Raw genomic sequence first — 23,034 nt, forward strand, 5'->3', positions numbered from 1 at the left:
AAAGCTTCTTGAAGTAGCTTGAAGTCAGTGATGAAACAGGAGCCCACTGTAAAGAAAGCATCTGGATGGTGGCTTTTCTTTTGAACCTAATGTAGCTGTTGGAAGCAGCAAGTGAAGAAATCCAACCAATGAATGAATCCATCAAATCTTTATTTTGATTATAGACCAACACAATGAAGGTGGGATACGAGCAATAATTTTAAATTTCACAAAATTAAAAAACATAAATAATACATTTTAAAAAAGGCTAGAAAATATTTAAAAAGTCTAAAAACTCGATAGGAAAGGGTAGAAACATTAGATAAATACAAGGAAACATTAAGGCTAGTTTGAGGCGCAGGAATCTGAGAGATTTTAAGTGCTGCTGAGCAGAACCTGGCAACATGTTTGTAACAGGTTAGAATCTGCAAGCAGCAGAGAAATACAAAATTTTCCTGCACACCCTGGATATTTCTACTGTGATGGTGAAATGAAGCTAGCACAAATGTAGTACAGACACTGGAGAACCAGTCTCCACAGTCACAGGGGCATTGAAGAAAACTCTAATGTGTTTCTGTTTTCACATGTCTTTTTATTTCATTGTCCTGTTTCCTGTCTCCTTTTGTCCCAAGGCGATGCTTGTTGTGCATGATACTGTTGCTCAGAAGAATTTTGACCCTGTTCTCCCTCCATTGTTGGATAATATTGATGATGATTTTGATGAAGAATCAGTGAAAATAGTACGTCTAGTAAAGAATAAAGAACCTCTGGTATGTATGCTTGATGCTGGTAAGAACAAAAGGCTGTTGGGATTAAAATAATTAAGGGATATTTTTTAGATGTAAAAATGATTCCAGAGGATAAAAACGGAAAAGGAGTGGAGAAATAAAGATGATTCTGTAGGGATGAATCTCCTTGGCAGTGTTGACTACTTCCAGCATGATTAACAGCTTCTCTCCTACCCATAAAATGTCCATATTTTCATATTTGGATGGCATAGTAAGCCAAACACCATCTGATTTAGTATGTTGTGTAAACATGGTTATTCTGTGAAGAAGTATTTTGAATCTTGTGCTCTAAACTGGCTGCCAATCAGGTTCCTTAGTGATTTCATTCTAGTGTTATAGAATCCAAAGCTGGTAGCTTCCCATTTCCAAACTATGGCTAACCCAGGCTAACATAGGCAATGACAAGGCATTGTGGGACTTGTGATCCAATTTGTGTTGGTTCCTTTTTCAGCACTAGTTGTTTTGGTTTTCTGTTAATAGATGTAAGTAAAGATTTATTAGACTTTAAAGCCCTTAAATATTTGGAACTTATCTGATAAATCGTCTATCCGAGCTTTAAGCTCAGCATATGTACTCCTAGGTTTTGCTCCAACTTTCATATGTGAATAAACAGGAAATACATCAGTTTCTTACTCTCCTATGTTAAATTAATTTGAACTCATTTCTACATGTTCCCCATATTTTAAAACTGTTTAAGAATGTATTCACATTTTCTTGAACATTTTTTCTATTAATATACATATTTTCTGTGTCTCATATACATGTTTTGCCAGCCATATTCTTGATTTAATTTAGATTGTATTGGTATTCCCATAATTATAAATGCTTTTGCATATATCATTGTTGAGATGTGAACTCAGTTTCAGAATTTATAAAAGTAATTTACCTCTAAGTAATGCATGAATTGTATTTATGTTTAGGAACGGTATAGGCACATAGGAAATGATCAAAGTACAAGTAGTCATTGCCTAGCAACCACAAATGGGACTGGTAACTCTGTTGTTGAGTAACATGTTCACTAAGCGTGATATCATATGACCGTGATGCGTGATTTTACTGCCAGCTTCTCCATTGATTCTGCTTTTTGGGTTAGCTTATGAAGTATGCAAATAGCAATTATGTGAACAAGGAATGCTATAATGGTCACAAATGCTTGCCACTTGTGAAGTGCTCAAATCTCAAATTATGTGACTGTGAGGCAGCTATCATGGTTATAAATGTGAGGACTGGTTGTAAAGTTACTTTTCCAGCGCTGTTGTACCATCAAACCATCACCAAACAGGGCTGTCACTAAGTGAGTCTATATGTAGCATAAAAATGTGAATTGAATGAATTTCATTCTGTCTCTAGCAGAATCATCAGGGAATACCAGGATCTCCAGGAATATCCTTATTTGGGAATTATTTATAGCCCTCTTTTTCTGGGTTTCTAGAACTATGTATTGCAGCTTGCACTGCTTCATTTTAGAGTATTATTTTATTATTTATTTTATTATTTTATTATATTTGTATACCGCCCTTCTCCCGAAGGACTCTGGGCGGTGAACAGGGCACATATAAAAATACATAGTACAAAAATTAAAAGAGAATTAAATAGGAGCCCGAGCTTAAACAATAGATAGTAATATAAAAATCCGCAATAAAAACCCCAACACATCCCCCATCAGGCCAGGCCGGCTTGTTCAAATAGATAGGTCTTCAGACCGCGTCGGAAGGAGCGAAGGTCAGGTGCCATCCGGAGCTCAACTGGCAGAGTACACTGCTTTTATCTGCTGCTGATATTTTATTTATTCTATTTCAATGAATGGTGTATTGAATATTGTTATAGTATGATTATTAACCTTGTGAGGACTTTTATCCTGAAAAAATGAAAAAGTGTAATATTCCTATTAATAAACAATGCTGTTATTAACAAGAGCTACTTGGGGATCAGTTGGAATTGCAGCAGATGTAGCAGGACAGATCAAAGAAAACATTTCTTCATGCATCTTACAATTAATTGAATCAATTCTATTAATCTTGGCTTACGTTGTATTAAAGTGGATCTGGTTAAATTCGCAGAGGATAGAACTAGCCATAGCTATTAACCGTGACAGCTACATAGAATTTTCAGAAGCAATGTCATAATGAATATTAATTGCTGAGTGGGATCAAAAAGTGAGATGAGAATATTGTTTCCATGTCTTGCTCTAGGTTCCCCCCAGCTTGTGTTTGACCACTATATATTATGAGGTTTTTCTTTTAGGCTTAATTGACCAAGCCTATTCTGATGTGCCAGGCTAGAGCTGTGCACTGATGGGTCTTTTGTTTCTCCTTTAGGGTGCAACAATCAGGAGGGATGAGCACACAGGGGCTGTAATTGTTGCCCGCATCATGAGGGGAGGGGCAGCTGATCGCAGTGGTATGTTTCCCTAAATTGCAGAATTCCTTTTTTTAATTTCACATGAGAGAAGACAAGCTTTCTCTCTGAATCCGCTTAGGGTTTTTATTTTTCCTGAAAAACCATACGAGACTTTGATTCCCTTCTGCAAGGTCAGGTGGGTCATAGCACTAATGCTGGAAAGTTTTGCACATTTTTGTATTGGAAGAATAGCACCTTATTTATGTTTTCCTATTCCTGAATTATATCAAGATTGATTTGCCAGCACGCCTGTCAAGTTTACTTCTAGCAGATGTACTTGGATCCAAGCACGGAAAGGGTGTGTTTTTGGTAGCCTGCAGAATTCAATTGAAGTTGTAGCTTATAAAGAATATAATTCTGAAAGGTTCTGTGATTCCTTCCTTATGAATTATTACCATAGGAGTATCCAGAATTGTGTGGGTTTCCCAAAGATTATTCAAAATGGTATTTCTTGGAGGGCTACCAGAGCATTACTTTCCATGCTTTGTGAAACAATGCTGAATGAAGCTGAGTGAAAAAAAGCTTTCCAGTGAAAGCTGAGAGACATGATGAGTATTATTGACTCTAGACTCTTTGAAAATTTAGCCAAGGACTGAGTAAGTACATTAAAACAATTTAAATTTTTGATAAAAGGAGCTGCAAACTTCCTTTGAACTATAAAAGACATTAATATTTTAACTAAATCTATATTAGATAGAAAAAGAAAATGATGGAATGGTGAGAAATGATTCATCTTTCCTAATTACATTCAAAGCTGTAGAAGCTGTGGTTCCCCAAATGCTCTTGGACTCTGCCATCCATCAGGATTAGCCAGCAAGGCCAGATTATAGGGGTGTAGTCAGAGGATTACTAACCCCTTCATGGATTACTGCCTTGTAGTGGCAAAGGGGCTTGCGTAATTCAATGAAGCTATGAGCTATGCCGTGCAGGGCCACCCAAGACAGACAGGTCATAGCAGAGAGTTCCAACAAAACATGATCCACTGGAGAAGGAAATGGCAACCCACTCCAGTATCTTTGCCACGAAAACCCCATGGACAGTACCAAAAGGCAAAATGATATGGCGCTGGAAAAAAAGATATGATGCTGGAAGAGGAGCCCCTCAGGTCGGAAGGCGTCCAATATGCTACTGGGGAAGAGCAGAGGGCTAGTACTAGTAGCGCCAGAAAGAATGAAGTGACTGGGCCAAAGCCGAAAGGACGCTCAGCTGTGGATGTGTCTGGTGGTGAAAGGAAAGTCCGATGCTGTAAAGATTTTTTCTCCATAGGAACCTGGAATGTAAGATCCATGAATCAAGGAAAGCTGGACGTGGTCAAACAAGAGGTGACAAGACTGAACATCGACATCTTAGGAATCAGCGAACTAAAATAGACAGGAATGGGTGAATTTAATTCAGATGACCATCAGGTATACTGCTGCGGGCAAGAATCCCTCAGAAGAAATGGAGTAGCCTTCATAGTCAATAAAAGAGTAGGAAAAGCAATACTGGGATACAATCCCCAAAATGACAGAATGATCTCAGTTCATATCCAAGGCAAACCATTCAATATCACAGTAGTCCAAGTCTATGCCCCAACCATCGGTGCTGAAGAGGATGAAATTGACCAGTTCTATGAAGCCCTACAGCACCTTATAGAACTAACTCCAAAAATGATGTCCTTATCATCATGGGGGATTGGAATGCTAAAGTAGGAAGCCAAAAGATAAACGGAATAACAGGCAAGTTTGGCCTTGGAGTACAAAATGAAGCAGGGCACAGGCTGATAGAATTTTGTCAAGAGAATACAATGGTCATAGCAAACACCCTTTTCCAACACCCCAAGAGACAGCTCTACACATGGACATCACCAGACGGTTAACAAAGAAATCAGATTGACTATGTGCCAAAGATGGAGAAGCTCTATACAGTCAGTAAAAACAAGACCAGGAGCTGACTGTGGCTCAGACCATGAGCTTCTCATTGCAAAATTTAGGCTTAAACTGAAGAAAGTAGGGAAAAGCACTAGGCCACTTAGGTATGAACTAAATCATATCCCTGATGAATATACAGTAGAAGTGACAAATAGATTTAAGGAATTAGATCTGATAGACAGAGTGCCTGAAGAACTATGGACGGAGGTTTGCAACATTGTACAAGAAGTAGCAACTAAAACCATCCCAAAGAAAAAGAAATGCAAGAAAGCAAAATGGCTGTCTGAGGAAGCTTTGCAAATAGCTGCGGACAGGAGGGAAGTGAAAGGAAAGGGAGAAAAAGAAAGATACACCCAGTTGAATGCAGAATTCCAGAGAATAGCTAGAAGAGATAAGAATGCCTTCTTAAATGAACAGTGCAAAGAAATAGAAGAAAACAATAGAATAGGGAGATCTCTTCAAGAAAATTGGAGAGATGAAGGGAACGTTTCATGCAAAAATGGGCATGATAAAGGACCAAAACGGCAGGGACCTAACAGAGACAGAAGAGGTGGTCACTGACCTCACACCAGACATCCTAGAATGTGAAGTGAAATGGGCCTTAGGAAAACTGAGCAACAACAAAGCTAGTGGAGGTGACAGTATTCCAGCTGAGCTATTCAAAATCTTAAAAGACAATGCAGTAAAAATGCTACACTCAATTTGCCAGCAAATTTGGAAAACTCAACAGTGGCCACAGGATTGGAAAAGATCAGTTTACATTCTAATTCCAAAGAAAGGCAGTGCCAAAGAATGTTCAAACTATCGCACCATTGCACTCATTTCACATGCTAGTAAAGTTATGCTTAAAATCCCGCAAACTAGACTCCAGCAGTATGTGGATCTAGAACTACCAAAAGTACAAGCAGGATTTCGAAGAGGTAGAGGAACTAGAGATCAAATTGCCAACATACACTGGATCATGGAGAAAGCTAGAGAGTTCCAGAAAAACATCCACTTCTGCTTCATTGACTATGCTAAAGCATTTGATTGTGTGGATCACAACAAACTGTGGGAAGTTCTTAAAGAGATGGGCGTACCAGACCATCTTATTTGTCTCTTGAGAAACCTATATGCGGGTCAAGAAGCAACAGTGAGAACTGGACACGGAAGCACTGATTGCTTCAAAATTGGGAAAGGAGTCCAGCAAGGCTGTATACTGCCACCCTGCCTGTTTAACTTATATGCAGAGCACATCACGACATCCAGCCCTCTCAATTTGTGGCAAATAGATGGGGAAGAAATGGAGGTAGTGACAGATTTTATTTTCCTGGGCTCCAAGATCACCGCAGACGGAGACTGCAGCCAAGAAATTAAAAGACGCTTGCTCCTGGGGAGGAAAGCCATGGCAAATCTAGACAGCACACTAAAAAGCAGAGACATCACCCTGCCAACAAAAGTGTGTAAAGTCAAGGCTATGGTCTTCCCAGTTGCAATGTATGGCAGTGAAAGTTGGACCATAAGAAAGGCTGAGCACCAAAAATTGAAACCTTTGAACTATGGTGCTGGAGAAAACTCCTGCGAGTCCCTTGGACTGCAAGGTGATCAAACCGGTCAGTCCTAGAGGAGATCAACCCTGACTGCTCTTTAGAAGGCCAGATCCTGAAGTTGAAACTCAAATACTTTGGCCACCTAATGAGAAGGAAGGACTCATTGGAGAGGAGCCTAATGCTGGGAAAGGTTGAGGGCAATAGAAGAAGGGGACGACAGAAAATGAGGTGGCTGGATGGAGTCATTTAGGCGTGAGCCTAAATGGACTCCAGAAGATGGTAGAGGACAGGAAGGCCTGGAGGAACGTTGTCCATGGGGTCGCGATGGGTCGGACATGACTTTGCAACTAACAACAACAAGTTCAAGGATAAGAAATCAAGACATATTTTATTTTCACATTGTGCAGTGGAGAAGCAAACTCAGTAACTAGGAATTAATAATTAGGACCAAGGAACCTATTATATAAGATTATGATTTTATAATCTGCATGCCAGCTTCCTTCTAAAGCAGCGGCCCCCAACCTTTTGGGCACCAGGGACTGGTTCTGTGGAGAGAGTTTTTTCTGTGGACCGGAGGGGACATGGTTTCACATGCTGCCTGCATCCTTCACATGTTTGCTTGGCCTGGTTGCTGGCATGCCATGTCCAGATGCCGGTCTATGGACCAGGTGTTGGAGACCCCTGTTCTAAAGCCGGAGAAGATTGTTTTTTTAAAAAAAATATTTTGGGGAACTGTAATCAATGTTGCTTGGTGGCAAACTGTATTTTAAAATTTTTAGTTCAGATTTAAAAACAAACAAATACATATGACATTCTGCTATGGGCTCAGTGCAGGTAGCTGCTGCCAGAACAGGATAAGGTTGGGAGAGATTATGTCTACAAATCTCCATTTTGCTGCCAATTTCTGGTGGCTTATCCTAGGCTTCCTGGAACTGTCAGAACTGGAGACACGTATGGTTGTTGGCTTCTGCCCAAGACCATCCCATCTCTTCACCAAGCACTTTTCTCTTTAGAATAACATGCAAATATGAGAGAATGACTGCTTTAAGATCATTTGGTGAGCTTCACAGATGATTAAGGATTAATTTCTGTTTCCTCTGGTCCCAGGCTTGGAAATAGGCTTTTGGTGACATTTTCTTACTTGGGATAGGACTTACTTTTCTACTGTGAGTCATCAAATTTGCTACATGCCACATATATGGAGCTTTTGCTATCTAAAATAGATGGTTGACCTCATATGTTTCTTGTTTCCTTCCTAGGTCTTGTCCATGTTGGAGATGAGCTGCGGGAAGTTAATGGAATTGCTGTACTTCACAAACGACCAGAAGAAATTAGCCAGATTCTGGTTTGTTTTGCCTTTTCCACGCATGTATTGTTCACAAAACACACTAAACCATAAATTGCCAACTGGATTTTAACTAATGTACTGGGCATAAATCTGGACACTGTGATTAGATTATAGTTCAATGGGTCACGTGAACTCAGAATATATAAGCCACAATTAATCATGGGCAAATTGGTAAAGGCAGCTTGCTTAACACTGCAGTTACATACAAACTTGCCTGAAAATAAATATTTTTGATTCCTTGGGACTTATGTTTGAATAGATTCTGATAAGTAAAACTATTTCTCCACATAGTTGAGAGATAGTTGAATTAGTTGAATTATCAACTAAGTAAGAAGATGACACAATTATTTGGGCAGTGTATTTCTAAAGGAAGACTACTGATTTACTACAAGTCCTCCTTTGTTTGAGGTCTTCAAAAAGAGACTGGATGGGCATCTTTCAGTGATTCTCTAGTCTAGTGCAAAGTTTCTCAATCTTGACAAATTTAAGCTATATGGACTTCAACTCCCAGAATTCACCAGCCAGTTCATCCAGCTGAAGTCTATGTCTATGAGAAACATTAGTGTTTCCAGCTCTGAGCAGATGGTTGGTTTAGGCCAGGGATAGGCAACCTCAGCTCTTTTATGACTCATGGACTTCAACTCCCAGAATTCCTGAATCTGCACAGCTGACTCAGGAATTCTGGGAGTTGAAGTCCATGAGTCATAAAAGAGCCGAGGTTGCCTACCTCTGGTTTAGGCGATTTATATGGTATCTTCCCACTCTGATTCTGCTTATAAAAGCTGCTGCTAATAGAGATTTCTTTTTTTGACTCTTATTCACTCACAGGATGCCTGTTGCAATAATGAATATTTGGATTGTGTGTACATACACATAATCCAGATATACAAGTTTTTATTTCCATATTGCCAATTTAAAAAGATGAAGAATCAATGAATCCCAAAAACCTATTCCACTTGAAATGTTGGAGAAGATTGTTAGTAAGAGTAGGCAATGTTGGGATACACAGACAAATACTCTTGTCTTGATGTAAGTTTCACCAATAGGTTTCCAATGGTTCTAAAGAAAAAAAATACTATTATTCTTCCTAGGGGTAGGAATGTGCGGGCTGGTGGGTAGTTTTGTAATTTTAAGATTATGTGATAAGTGCTCTCACAAAATGACTGCCAAGGTGAGTGCAGCCAGGTACAAGCCATGCATTTACCCAAAGTGATACAAACGAGAGAGCTTTTCATCTAGAGCAGGGGTGTCAAACACGTAACGTCACATGATGTGTCACGACATATTGCAGCTTTTTTTCCATTGCCGGCAATGTGGTGAGCACGGTTTTACCAAGATGCATCTGGCCCGTGGGCCAGCAGTTTGACACCCCTGATCTAGAGCTTCCACATCTTGCCTGCAGAAACATTGATAACCAGCAGATGGGAGTAGAGAGTTACCTTTTCTCAGTGTATCTCTATTGCCATTTAGTAATTTTGCAGGATTTTGCATCATGGATCTGGTTTTATCTCAGCCATTAACATTTATCTAGAACTACTACATACTGTAGGTAGTTCTGGATAACCACAAAAAAGTCATAGACAAAATTTTTTTTTGCTATCAAATGTTAATTGTTCAAATGTTTGTGCCCGAGTACAGTATAGTACAGACATGTCAAACTCGTGATGTCACGTGACGTCGTGTGACGTATCGGAGCTTTTTCTCCATTGCCTGCAATGGAGTGGGCGCGGCTTCCACCTGATGCATCCAGCCCGTGGGCCGGCAGTTTGACACCCCTTGTATAGTAACTTCTAGGAGGCTATCTGTAACCTAAATATAGTAGTGTTTCTTTACTGGATAAAGTATTGATAATATCATTGCCATATAAGGTAGTTTTTGGAATTCAGAAACAGTCTAGAAAATAAAGAAAATGTTGGATGTCTGCTTCTCATTCAATTTTATTTAATTATATGAAAACATCTAGTGAGCTGCAGTGAAAAAAGTCTCTGTGAGTATATAGTTGTGAATATGGCATATTCACAACACATGACAACTCCTAGCATTCCTCCAAACTGAACATAATTGATTATGGGTTAATCCACCGACAGATTAGTAAGAAAGTAAATGCCAAATAGCCAATGACTTTGTCCATAACTGATTTTTGTGTTCTCCAAAAAAGTCTTATAGCTGCAGTTATCCTAGCAGTGAGATCTATTTACTCTCTCCCTGCTTTAATTGTGGAGTCACAAGCCATACCTCTTCCATGCCAGAGAGGAAATGACATACTTGGTGACTCCTACGCAAAGGGGCTCAAAATAAGATATACATAGCTATTGCAATAGCCAATGACTTTCTCAAGGTCTCTTCCAAATTAAGTAAGAATTGCAGTAGTGGGCGGGCAAGAATATAGAGTTACCAAGGGCACCTGAATCATCAGCACTGCTTTCCTTTCTTTTTAAAGGCAACAAGGGGAAAAACAGCAAATATCATTAATTCCTCCATTGTCATCACAATGAAAAGCAGGATGTTCTAAGGAGGGTCATGAAGGAGTGTTTTTCCTTGAGCCAGTGTGTTCTGCAATTAAGTGTGGGCGTTTGTGCTGGGACTGTATTGTGTTGCAATTTCTTGGAAGAATTAATGGAAGTTCCTTAGTTTGATGGAGGAACAGAGAAACTGCTAGCCAAGAATTTCAAGTTCAGCTCCTGTTATCTCCATCTAGTAGGCTTGAAAACTTTAGGATTCCCATTGAAAGGGATTCAGAAGGCGCAGTGAATATGGCTGCCCAGATACTATTAAGTGGGCTATGGAATCAATCAATTTTTGCTATTTCACTGTAAGCCGATCATAAATTAACCAAACAGATTTACAATGAATTGAGCAACTTGATAAACCACATGAATATAACCCTCCATAACCAAGCTTAAAAATAACCAAGATTATCATCTTGTGTAAATGTAGCTGGTAGGTATATAACTGATTAAGTGCTATATGAACAGGTCTATGGAATCAGTCAGAGTGTTTAATGCTGGGCAAGGTAAAGTCAAGGCTTGGTGGAGCAGTGGGCTAATGCCTCCTTAAGTAACACCAGCTGCCTGCAATTAGTGCAGGTTCGCATCCCACCAGGCTCAAGGTTGACTCAGCCTTCCATCCTTCCGAGGTAGGTAAAATGAGGACCCAGATTGTTGGGGGCAATAAGCTGACTTTGTAATAATGCCGCTTTGGGGAGGGGGGGGCGAAAGCCCTAATAAGCAGGCATATACATAGAATGAAGGCTATTGCTAAGCACATTGTGCTTTAGATTGTAAGTCGCCCTGAGTCTTCGGAGAAGGGCGGGATATAAATGGGATTAAAATAAAAAATAAAAAAAATAACTACTTGGACTAAGACCAATTCGGCCTAAAGCAAGAGACCAGTTTGGTCTCTTTAACCAATAAGGTTATTCTGAGTAAGACATGCAAACAAGTATTAGATTCCTCTCCGCCATCACACACACGCCCCACCTACTGCAATTATAGGTGAGATTTTGGAGTGCTTACATTTTTCATTTCACAATAAAGTCAAATCCAATCAAGTGGGTGGAGGGAAAGAGCTTCTCTCAGTGGATCCAAAAGTATGCCTGTCTCCTTTCATGCCAAGTGTACTTGAATTACGGTATATGCTAGTAGGATTAGGGTTAATAATTGCCATAGAGTTGAGGAAATTCAGTGCCTCTGGGTCATTCCTGAACATTTAGGAATGAGTACAAATGACCCCTTTTTTCATCTTAGCTATGAAAAAGTTTTGCTGGCTATCATTAAAAATTTGACATTTAGTTTTAAGCCTGGATTTAAGGACACAGCCAAGAGAGTACAATCCTACCTTTTTAATAACTAGAATTGAGTTTCAATATATTTTAAAATAATATTTGTTAAAAAAATGGTTTGGGAAATTTATAAGACTACCGTCCGAGAATGGCTTTCTCCTACTTATGTGGGAGTAAAGCTGTAATAAGCTGATTATTTTCGGTTTCATGCATACATTAGATTCAGAAGCAGAAATCCACTTCAAAATTATTAAAACCCCTTTTTAGTAATAAGTAATATTGTAATAAAATCTATAATATTTTGGAGGAGACACATGCATGATTGCACTGTTATGTTTAGTTTGGGGGAAAAGATTTCACTTTCATTTGTTGAAATTATAATTCCCTAAATTCTCAGCTATTGCCTTGGCTATGTTGGTAGGGATTCTAGGAGCTGAGTTAATTCTGGAGGGGAACATATTGTGGAAAATGGCTGTGGGAATTGTATTGCACTTGATTTTATGTAGCTGCGCTTAAAATTAAACTGTTTGTCTGCTGATTTGTTAATGTTAAAATAATCCTATAGCCAATGGAATTGTTTGGTCAGAGTTGAACTGAAAAAAAAATGTGGACAACTGACTTGATGACAGTACAGATGTAGAAACCTCTTTGGCGACTGCTAAAACTATGGTGGTTTGAAGTTTGCACGCAGTTCTTTCTACAGAAAGAAAACATTGTAGGGTTTAATAGTTCCTGTCTAGGGAATAAATTCAAAGATACCTGTGATTTAATGTTTTTTTTTCCTGGGGACTATAACAAGAGAATGTTCTGTGAGCCTTTTGAAAAGAATTTAAGGAGGGGTCCAATTTACAGCACCTTAAAGAAATTGGCAGCTGCATTAGCAAAGCTGAGTGTATTTGTGTGGGAGAGAGAGGGGGAGGGGGAGGACTGAAGGATCAGGAAAAAGAGAATGATAAAGGAGCAGCCTTACCCCTTTCAGTCTTTTGTCCTATTCAGTTTGATACCCAGTTCTACCCATTGCTAATATATGTCCCTGAGAATAGGGGTGGGAAACCAGTGACCCTCCTGGCATTATTGAATAGTAAATCACAGGATTCCTTACTGAGGCTGAGCTCCTTGTCAAAGCTTAAAATATTTTCAACTGATTGCATTGTCAATCTTGACAGTTCTGGATTCTGATATTCTAGACGCTTCATTAGGCGTTAGTTCTAGAACTAATTATTGCCCACTTTTGCCTGAGAAATCTCCCCCTCTTCCACACAAAGCAAGAGATATGACCTTAAAATATCCCCCATTCTTGCTATGGAACATACTGGGGTAAATCTTGGTTGAATTCAGTGGGACTTCTATCTTAGTACACATGCGTAAGAGTGCATTATATACTTAAAGGAAAAATAATTCAGTAGTTGCTCAAAACAAAATCCTATTCTGTACAGATAGTCCTCGGCTTACAACAACAGTTGGGAGAGGAATTTTCATTTCTAAGCAAGGCAGTTGTTAAGTATGTTGTGCCTGATATCATGAACTTTATTGCTACCGTTATTAAGTGAATCATGCAGTTTTAGGTGAATCTGGCTTTACCCTATTGATTTTGCTTATTGGAAATCGGCTGGGACAGCCGTAAATAATGATCCTCTGACCCCAGGACACTGCAGCTGTTGTAAATACATGCCAGATGCCAAGCACCTGAATCATGTGGCAGTGGGGATGCTGTAGCAGTCGTAAGTGCAAGCATTGGTTGTAAGTCACTTTTTTTAGTGCTGTTATAACTTTGAACAGTCACTAAAGAAGGGCTGTAATTTTAGGGCCACCTGTGATGTGACATGCCTTCAGTCTATGTATTTATTATTATCACATCAGTAATCTGCATGCTTAGGAGAAGACACAGGTCCTCTTATATTTACTGATTAGTGAAAATGAGCTAGAAGGGAAGCATCCCTCACTTTTTTTTTACTTCATTTGGAAACTAGGAATCCAGAACCTTTATGAATAACCCATCAGTGTGACAAACATTGTAGGTAATGAATACCAGTCATTCATAAGGAAGCAGAGACATTGTCCCCATCGTTCTGCCTTAACTGTAGAAGCTTATGCAACAGAGGAATCCAGATCTGTCAAGATTTACAATGCAGTCACTGGGGGGAAAAATTAAGCTTTGTCGTTGAGAGTTTTGGGACTTCAAAGAAACTGTCTTTTGCTACCTGTGAAAGTGTCTGTCTGTTTAGCATTACAAGATTCTGTGTGCAAACTGCCACTTGCATGTGGACCTTTTTTTTATAGCCATACAGGAGAAAAACTGTGTGAAACGATGTTATTTCCTTTTAGAATAGACAAATTAGAATGACCCTAACCTGAAATCTTTAGGTTCATGTAACATGTTCAACCTTATTATTCAGTTACCCATTTTAATACCTTAAGTATTATTTCACTGTATGTGTATCCTGCTCAACATGTGATCCAGCACAGAATGTACAATTAAAGGCAACCCGTAAAGAATGAACTATAATTGGAGACTCTGAGTTCTAGTCTCACCTTAGGCATGAAAACCAGCAGGGTGAATTTGGGCCAGTCACTCACTCACACCTTAGCTCACCACACAGAGTGGCTGACACGGGCTTATGGTCATAAATCATATTGGTCATGGTCATCATATGACCAAACTGATTTTATGACATATTTTTGTTAAGCGAATCACCATAATCATTAAGCAAATCCATGATCATGAAGCAAACCCCATTGTCTGCAATGGACTTCTTTTTTTTTACTGGAAATTAGAAATAAATGTTGGGTTTCAGCAAAACAGTCATACATTGTAATCATATGACTGTGGGATGTGGGAAACCGTTGCAAAGATGTTCAGTTGCCAAGTGCCCAAAATGTGACCTTGTGACTGGGGGGGGGGGCAGGCACACGCATCAGGGTCGAAACTACCCTTTTTATCTGCCATAACTTCCAATGGTTGCCAAGCATAAGTCAAGGAACTGTAAGTCAAAGACTATGTATATTAATTATGTTCATTGCCATGTATAAAAAAGGTAAAATAACAGTCTAATAAAAAAGCAAAAGTAGTACCAACAGTAATAGGTATCTTGGGTGTAATCCCAAAACTATTCAAGCACCATCGGCATTTACCATCAATCAGTTGCAAAAGGCAACTTTACTCATAACAGCTTACATTCTGTGGTGATAACACCATAAAACATCTCCATCTGTATATCCCAAGTTCTTGGAAAGGATTTGATAGGTAGACAAAAAATGCCAAATCCAGTCTGAACATCTGGCTGACTGTGCAATGAACCATAACAACAACAACAATGATAATAATATAGGACACTAGATTGTTTGGGCTTGCACAGTATTTTGTGCAGTACATTGAACTGTTGAATTATAAACTAATCCAAGGGGTTTATAGTAATTTATACTATATGCTAAGCCAGTCCTTTCCTCAGAACTAAGCAAGATTAACCAAGCTTTCCATATATATTATACAAATGGAGATTATTTAACGCATGGGTGAGCTCAGACATAGCTGAATGGCACTTTGGATGGCATAAACTCTCATCTTCTACTTGATACAGGATTTGCAGCAGACAAGGCAGGTATGATTCTTCTAATAAGCAGTTATTCAGTTTCTTCCAAAATGCCCCAGCATAAGAGAACAAGGGAAAAATGATTATTCACTAATGTTCTGAATAGTGTATTTATAAGATATGGATAAATAATGCAAATCCCATGGGATTAATTTGCATATTTTCTATTCAGGTTGTGATCACATTATGATTGGGAAAGAAAGCCCTTGCTGAATAATTGCTGCCCCTCTGATTGCTCTGTCGGGTTTTTAATATCATTAAGACAAAAAAAGGCTGTCTTCCTAGGATATATTTAGTGGGTTAAAAAGAGGGTTTGCCTATCTTGTGAACACTGTTTTAGGACTGGTGAGAAAGCTAGATTGTTTCATTCAGCACAGTGTTTTGAACCAAAAACTGAATTTTCTAACCAGCATGTAATCCATTCATGTAAAAGAAGGTTCATAGAAATCGTGTACACATTTCCTGCTACTTATACGCAGGGCGATTCCTAGAATAGCTGACCTCTAATTTGGGTTTCTCTGCAAACATAGTCTCTTTTCAACCCAGATTAGAAAATTGGCTCTATTTTTTCCTTCAAGTAGAAAGTAGTGACAGATTGGCCTAGTGGCTAAGTGCTAGGTTAGAAACTGGAAGAGCTCTAGTTATCCCTAGAGTGGCTGGGTGACTGTGCCAGTCACTGGCTTTCAGTTCGACCCACCTCACAGGGTTTGTTGTGGGGAAATAGGAAGCAGGAACATGAAGTATGTATACTGCCTTGAGTTAATACAAAAATCTAATAAATAATGGACCAGTCAATATCAAACACTCTTTGCTTGACCAAGGACATATTTGATCATCTACTAGTGGTCCATTATGTTTACCCTAATGCATCAGCACCCGTATGTGCTGAAAATGTGCAATGCAGTGTAATCATAAATGTGTTTATTCAGAGATAAATCCCAGAACATTCAATTTGATTTCTTCCAGGTAACCATAGGTGTGCAGTTTTATGCAAACAAAAATAGTAAGATTTTTCAATTTCTGTTGTGCAGAATTATGTAGGTAACCATTGCATTAAGACTGCCACACATTGACTTGATTGCAGTTTTTTTTTCCTCCAAGAAAAGAATCTTTACCAGCCCTGCCTGGGTATGCTGGGTATTGAATCTCGGACCTTTTATATGTAAAATATATGCAAAGCTCTCTTTTACAAAAAGAAGAGAATTGCAGGCTACAAATTGTAGAGAAGAATTGCCAGTGCTTGAGATTCATATTAGGCAGAAGAAGACAAAAAAAGGGAGGATCCATATGTATTCATAATGTTCATTGTGGCAAACTTTAAGAGCAGAAAATAATTTGAAACCAAATCAAATTGTATTATTGAATTGGTAAAGATTAGTTTTTGAAGCTCCTAAGTTAAAATGGTCTCCTCAAATTGGTAAAAACTTAGACAAAACCTGTTTTTCCCCTCTCCAGCCAACTTTCCATTGGTCTCATGCATTTTAGATTAAAAACATCAGGGAAGGGATGATATCTTCTTACTGATCTCTGGAACCTTTCCAGACTAAGAGTGGAGTATATAAATAGTTGCTCTAAGAAAATAAATTAGTAAATTTCTTTTTTCTAAGAGCATTTGGGGAATCTTATGCAGTATTAGGGGTTTCATTTTAATACTAACCTTCAGAACAGAGTTGTGTTATCTGGCCCAATATACCTCATAATTAATCTCAAAGCCGAACTCATCATGTTGAATCTAAAACTTTGATTTATTTTTGTCATTCCACTTCTTAAGAGCAATGTCTGTAAGTAGCAACTGAGAGCAATCAGTTTGTTTTGTATAGGTCTTTTGCTGCTCCTCCATGTTGTTCTAGTCACTGTGCAAAGCCAAAAGAGTTTTAGAAATCCAAATATATATTAGACCAGACATGTCAAACACAAGGCCTGGTGGCCGGATCCGGCCCGCGAAGTGGTTTCATGCGGCCCGCGAAGCCATCCTGGAAACAGTGAGGGAATGGCCCCCACTGCCTTGGCCCTGGCCCAGAGACCCTCCTCCTGCCAGAGACCCTCAGATCTGTCCCACTCCTGCCCAGGCCCCCATAGGCAGCCTTGATGCGAACGATGTAGAGCTGGTCACACCCACCCAGTAGACCATACACACTCTAGCCACGCCCACCCAGTAGGCCACGCCCACCCTGGCCATACCCACACGGCTCCCTTGAGGGCAACCGCAGTGCTGATGCGGCCCTCAATGAAATTGAGTTTGACACCCCTGTATTAGACTTTCTGGGGTTGAGTCAGTTAATTTGCATGCAGTGTCCTAGATGTAGTCCCCAGCATTTCTAGGTAGGGCTGGAAAAGAAGAACTACTTTGGAGAACCAATACCAATGGGACTAAACATTTATTAAGTTATTTAGTCTCACTGAGTGTGCAATTGATGCCTGGAATCCTTTGCATCAAGAGACAGGTAGATCTCAGTGGTTTTTGCAGATATAATGTGATTTCGTAAAGACAGAAATACAGAGTTGTTTTTCTTGCAGGTTCAATCCCAGGGATCAATAACACTAAAAATTATTCCAGGCATCAAAGAAGAAGATCGTCTGAAAGATAGCAAGGTAAGAGAGCCTGTTAACACGTGAAAACATTATTAGTTCATGTACTAAGCATGTTTAAAGGGATTGGGTAAAATCTTAAAATTCCACAAATCTTAAAGATGCTAAAAAAAAACTTGCTTTAGTAAAATATCCTTGAAGGTGGAGCAGGAATCATTTGCCTGTTCATACATAATCGAACAGTATTCCTAGCTTGCTAAAATACTGAGATCTGCCTTCTCTCTGGGGAAAATTCTTGTGTTTTCAGACTAGAGGTGCATTTTACAGTACTGTAAACAATTTGGTTTCAAATAGTTGACTCCAGAAGTTGTGAGTGCTTCAACACTGGAGGTTGTCCAGGAAATTGGACAACCATTTGTCTGAAGTTTTCCTGCCCGAGCAGGGGGTTGGACTAGAAGGCCTCCAATGTCCTCTCCAACTCTGTTATTTAGTTTTAATGCCCTGGGAACTGGATTTTGCACGAATACATCATGGTAATCTAACTGCTTTGAAACTAATTTTCCCTTCCAGTGCAAATTTAAAAAATGCTGTGGAAACGACACAATTTGGATGAGTAGGAATTTGAGGCAATTTCAAATGATTTCTGGACTCTGGGAGGAATAGAAGTGTTGTGAGGAGGTGTTAACCATGGTGGCAATGACAGTTTTTCCTTCCCCTTTTTTTCTCTTTCTGCTTAGAGTTTAAAAAGTGTCAACAGCAATGGCAGTATATGTATCTATCTATCTATCTATCTATCTATCTATCTATCTATCTATCTATCTATCTATCTATCTATCTATCTATTCATCTCATTCTCTCTCTCCATCCATATCTCTATCTATCTATCTATCTATCTATCTATCTATCTATCTATCTATCTATCTATCTATCTATCTATCTCTCTCTCCATCCATCTCTCTCTCTCTCTCTCTCTCTATCTATCTATCTATCTCTCTATCTCTATCTATCTATCTCTATCTATCTATCATCTATCTATCTATCATCTATCTATCTATCTATCTATCTATCTATCTATCTATCTATCTATCTATCTATCTATCTATCTATCTATCTATCTCATTCTCTCTCTCTCTCCATCCGTTCATCCATCCATATCTATCTATCTATCTATCTATCTATCTATCTATCTATCTATCTATCTATCTATCTATCTATCTATCTATCTATCTATCTATCTATAACAGCAGAACACCATTTATTCCCCCCTCCATCTTTTTCAAGAATGGGCCTGGAATAAAGCTAGTAATAAATTAGCTAGCTAATTAGTTTCATAGGTGATGGGATTTTTTTCAGACTGCCACCACTCAAATCTTGTTTTTCTAAAAAGTGTAAAAGAGTGGAGATTAGGGAGAGAGGACGAAGCTGTTCTCCAGATCTACTCAAAATTACTGAACTATCTACATAAATCTGTGAATGGGGGTGGTGATTGAGGAAGGAACAGTTTGTCTTAGTCATATTTGCATATATGTCTTTTACTTTGTTCATTCTATTTTTCCATCTTTGTATTTGTGGGTTTGTTTTCATATCCCTAAAGTTCTCCATGCCATGAGTTCAGAAAGCAATCCATATAAATTTCTGAAGCTCTTTTCCATCTGCATAAATTCTAGGAAAACTGTAATCATGGTCACGGTGATCTTTCTTTCATCTGTTAGGTATTCATGAGAGCCCTTTTCTCCTACAATCCAAAAGAGGATAAAGCTATCCCATGTCAGGAGGCAGGGCTACCTTTTCAGAGAAGGCACATCTTGGAAGTGGTTAGCCAAGATGACCCAACATGGTGGCAGGCCAAACGTGTGGGTGACACAAATCTTCGAGCAGGGCTGATTCCTTCTAAGCAGTTCCAAGAAAGGTGAGTTGGGAAGAGCAGGGCTTTTTTGGTCATAGAACGCCCAGAACAGAGTTATGGCACTTTTTTTGGATGGAACCTTGTAGGGTAGGCAAGGCGGGTTGTATGACGTGTGTGAGTTCCGGCACTTTTTTTCTTTTAACAAAAAAAGCTCTGGGGAAGAGCGATGGCTTGAGGTGCAAGACCTGGTTACTAATACAGTGAACAAAGCTGTCTCTCAGTTTGAAGTAAAGCAGATCACGTTTTGTTTTTATGAGGGCACCTTGTGAATTTTGTTGGACTTGTACATTCTTCCTTCCTTTAGGGGATAAAAGGGAAGCAAGGAATTTGCGTTTCTTGCAGCTGCTAGCTGTAGTTTTTATTTTCTCCCCAATGTAGCAATTAAGGATTTGCACAAACCATAGTTGACTTTATTTTTAGGCAGAGTGGTGATGACAAAGAGTAGGGCAGTTTTAAAATTTTTCTTCTAAACTCTCCAACCATTTCTCTTTCTTTGAGGATAATTATGTATCCTGGACTGTCTATTTAGGTTGTTGATCAGAATTGAAGTAAGATTCAACCGCTATCCTGTTTTCTATACTCAGAACGTAGAGTGCAGATGGCTTCTTAGCATAAGCCACAATATATTTTGGTCCAGCTCTGGCATAAAACAATGTTTGATTGCAGACTAGCATTTCTAACAAACTTTAAATAATTTTTGGTTTCCAGATTTGAGGAAAAAGTAGCTATGCTGAGGTGATGTAACTGACTATGGTTTCTAATGGCACAACATGAAATATTTTGATCATTTTCCTGGTCCTTGTGTGGCATCTTTGAGGCCATGGAGGCAGAGATTACTCTGAATTAGACATGCAAATACTTCATTATGGTACAATGGGGGAAAGAGCTTGTCAAATATACCACAAGGCTTAGGAAAATTACTGTAGGGGAAAGTAGTATTTTAGAGTTTACTGGAAATGACCAAAATTGTGAATTGTATCACTGAAACTTCTCGGAAAAAATAATAATATTTTATGCTTCACTCAGCATAAAATATAGCTGCAGATATATATTTTTTTGAGTTTAGCATTCAAGTGGCAAATTTAACACTTCTTTTAATGTGATCCCATCTCAACTCTCTGCAACTGCACTGGACTAACAAGCAATTTTATCTTCTCTGAAAAGCAAAATGCAATTTGTCACTTGGAATTTTTTTTTCTTAAAAATTGATTTTTGTTATTAAGGAGAGAACAGATCAATGGTAATAGAAATGAATGTTCTGCATATTGCCAACTGGCTGACTTCCACTATTAATCACAGCATTTCATCTTTGAAGGCCCGCCCCCCTCCGCCTGCAGCAACTTGGTAGTAATAAAACTTGTGGGGGCAGTAGCAAACATTTCTTTAAAATCTTTGTCCTTTTTATAGACAGTCACATACACAGGTTTACCAAAAGAGGGGAGAAAGGAAACAATACTTTCTTCCCCTCCTCCTTTCATATGAGCCGTTAAGAATAGCCACCCACTCAGATTTCTTAAACAATGAAATGCAGGATGAGTGTATTACTTAGGTCTGACCAGCTTGAATCTTATTCACTGACCTGTCTTTTCAGACTTGCTTACAGCTAGTCCTCACTTAAAGACTGGTTGCTTAGTGTCCATTCAAAATTATGATCCACCTTTCCCAAAGATTCTTACGACCTGGTTCCAGAGTTTAAATGCCTGTACCTCTCCCCCACCATCATATGATCAGATTTGGGGTACTTGACAACTGGTTTGCATTTATGGCAGTTTGCAGCATCCCGCAGTCACAGAATAATGATTTTTGATAGGTTTTTTTTTGTTGTTGTTGTTGACTTCAGTGTTTTACTTCTAGTTGCCAGCAAAAAGTGTCCATTGCGATAAAATGGATTTGTTAAATGACTATCCTGTTTGCTTAATGACCATAGTGTTCACTTCATGACTGCTGCAAAAAAAGGGTATAAAATTGGTCGTGATCATGTGATGACCCACTTGACAACTGCCATGACTTACAACCATAATTTCTGGCTCAATTACAATCATAAATCAAGGACTACCTATTTTGTCTTTGTTCTAAAAGAGATTGTGAAGATGGGTTGAGTGTTCAAGAAACTAAGCAGCACCAAGGACAGATTGTTGGGGGCAATTAAGCTGACTTTGTAATAATGCCGCTTGGGGTGTGTGTGAAAGCCCTAATAAGCAGGCATATACATAGAATGAAGGCTACTGCTAAGCTTGTAAGCCGCCCTGAGTCTTCGGAGAAGGGCGGGATATAAATGGAATTAAAATTTAAAAAAAAGTTGTCAGTGAGTTGAACCAAATTCAGACTAGTAAAGTCAGCCAAGGCCAGCTCACTTTTAGACCCCCAAAACAGTATCAGAAAACTGACTGAAGGGTTAACCTAGTTTCAAGCAGTAGATTTTCCTGAATATTTCATACTCAGTTTGAGTAGAAATAATCTGTGTTGGAAATGCAGATAAAAGCATTTCAAGTAAGTTTTCATGAGTGAGGTATGGTCCTTTTGTATTTGTTTAGTTACAAGTTAAACAAAAGTCCCTTGTGAATATCCTCTCTAGCCCTTTCAGATACAGTCCTCCATCTGGTAGGTTTGTGCAGCACTTCATGAATAATTTGGAAAAGTTCCTTTGGAGACTGAACACTTTGCAGAGCAAGAGATTCCTTTTCTGCCATAGAAAATGGCTGAAGAACCAACTATTGTACAGCCCCTTGAAAAAACCCCTGAATGGGTACAACTAGATACCTTGCCTTGCTTGCAGTCTATTTAGAAACAGTTGTACATACATAGTCCAACAAATGTATCTTATTTTGCTTTTTAAAAATGTAAATAAAGTGCTGTGTTTATGTTTCTCCCTGCTCTGAAAGAAACTTTTTCAAGTTATTTGTGAAATTTATATAGCCCACCTGTCCAGTAGTCTGCTGCTTTCTTGGTTTCCAAGACTTTAGTTAAAGCCCCAGGAGATAATTCCTCCAGGGGTGTTCAATCACAATGTTTTTGTCACTGTTGAGGAGAAATTCTGTCTTTGGAAATGGTTGGAGAATGTCTCTGTCCTCAGAGGTGGAGGAGGACTTGAACAGCCACATGTGTCCAACCATTCATGCAGAATGTCCCATAGGTGTTTCCCCCTCCCATCTCAAAACTGGTCAAACTGAAGAAGCTTCTTGGATGAGAAGTGAAACATCTTCAAGAAAAAAACTACGTTCAGTTGCCTTTTGAAAAACGCACCTTTGGGACAACCATGACCTGGATGACTGAG

The 23,034-nt window shown here is 39.0% G+C and overlaps 1 protein-coding gene across 1 annotated transcript in view; it reads left to right on the forward strand.

Moving 5' to 3' along the window:
• The window catches only part of MPP3 (MAGUK p55 scaffold protein 3), a 75,397-nt gene that overhangs the window by 18,636 nt on the left and 33,727 nt on the right, over positions 1-23,034 (forward strand). The window contains exons 5-9 of the mRNA XM_081345524.1: positions 612-749; positions 3,086-3,167; positions 7,866-7,951; positions 17,843-17,917; positions 19,567-19,763. Coding sequence (XP_081201650.1) covers positions 612-749; positions 3,086-3,167; positions 7,866-7,951; positions 17,843-17,917; positions 19,567-19,763 — 578 coding nt within the window. The remainder of the gene's footprint in view (positions 1-611; positions 750-3,085; positions 3,168-7,865; positions 7,952-17,842; positions 17,918-19,566; positions 19,764-23,034) is intronic.

This window comes from Vipera berus (genome assembly GCF_964194415.1).
Source record: "Vipera berus genome assembly, chromosome: Z".
Classification (NCBI taxonomy): Eukaryota; Metazoa; Chordata; class Lepidosauria; order Squamata; family Viperidae; genus Vipera; species Vipera berus.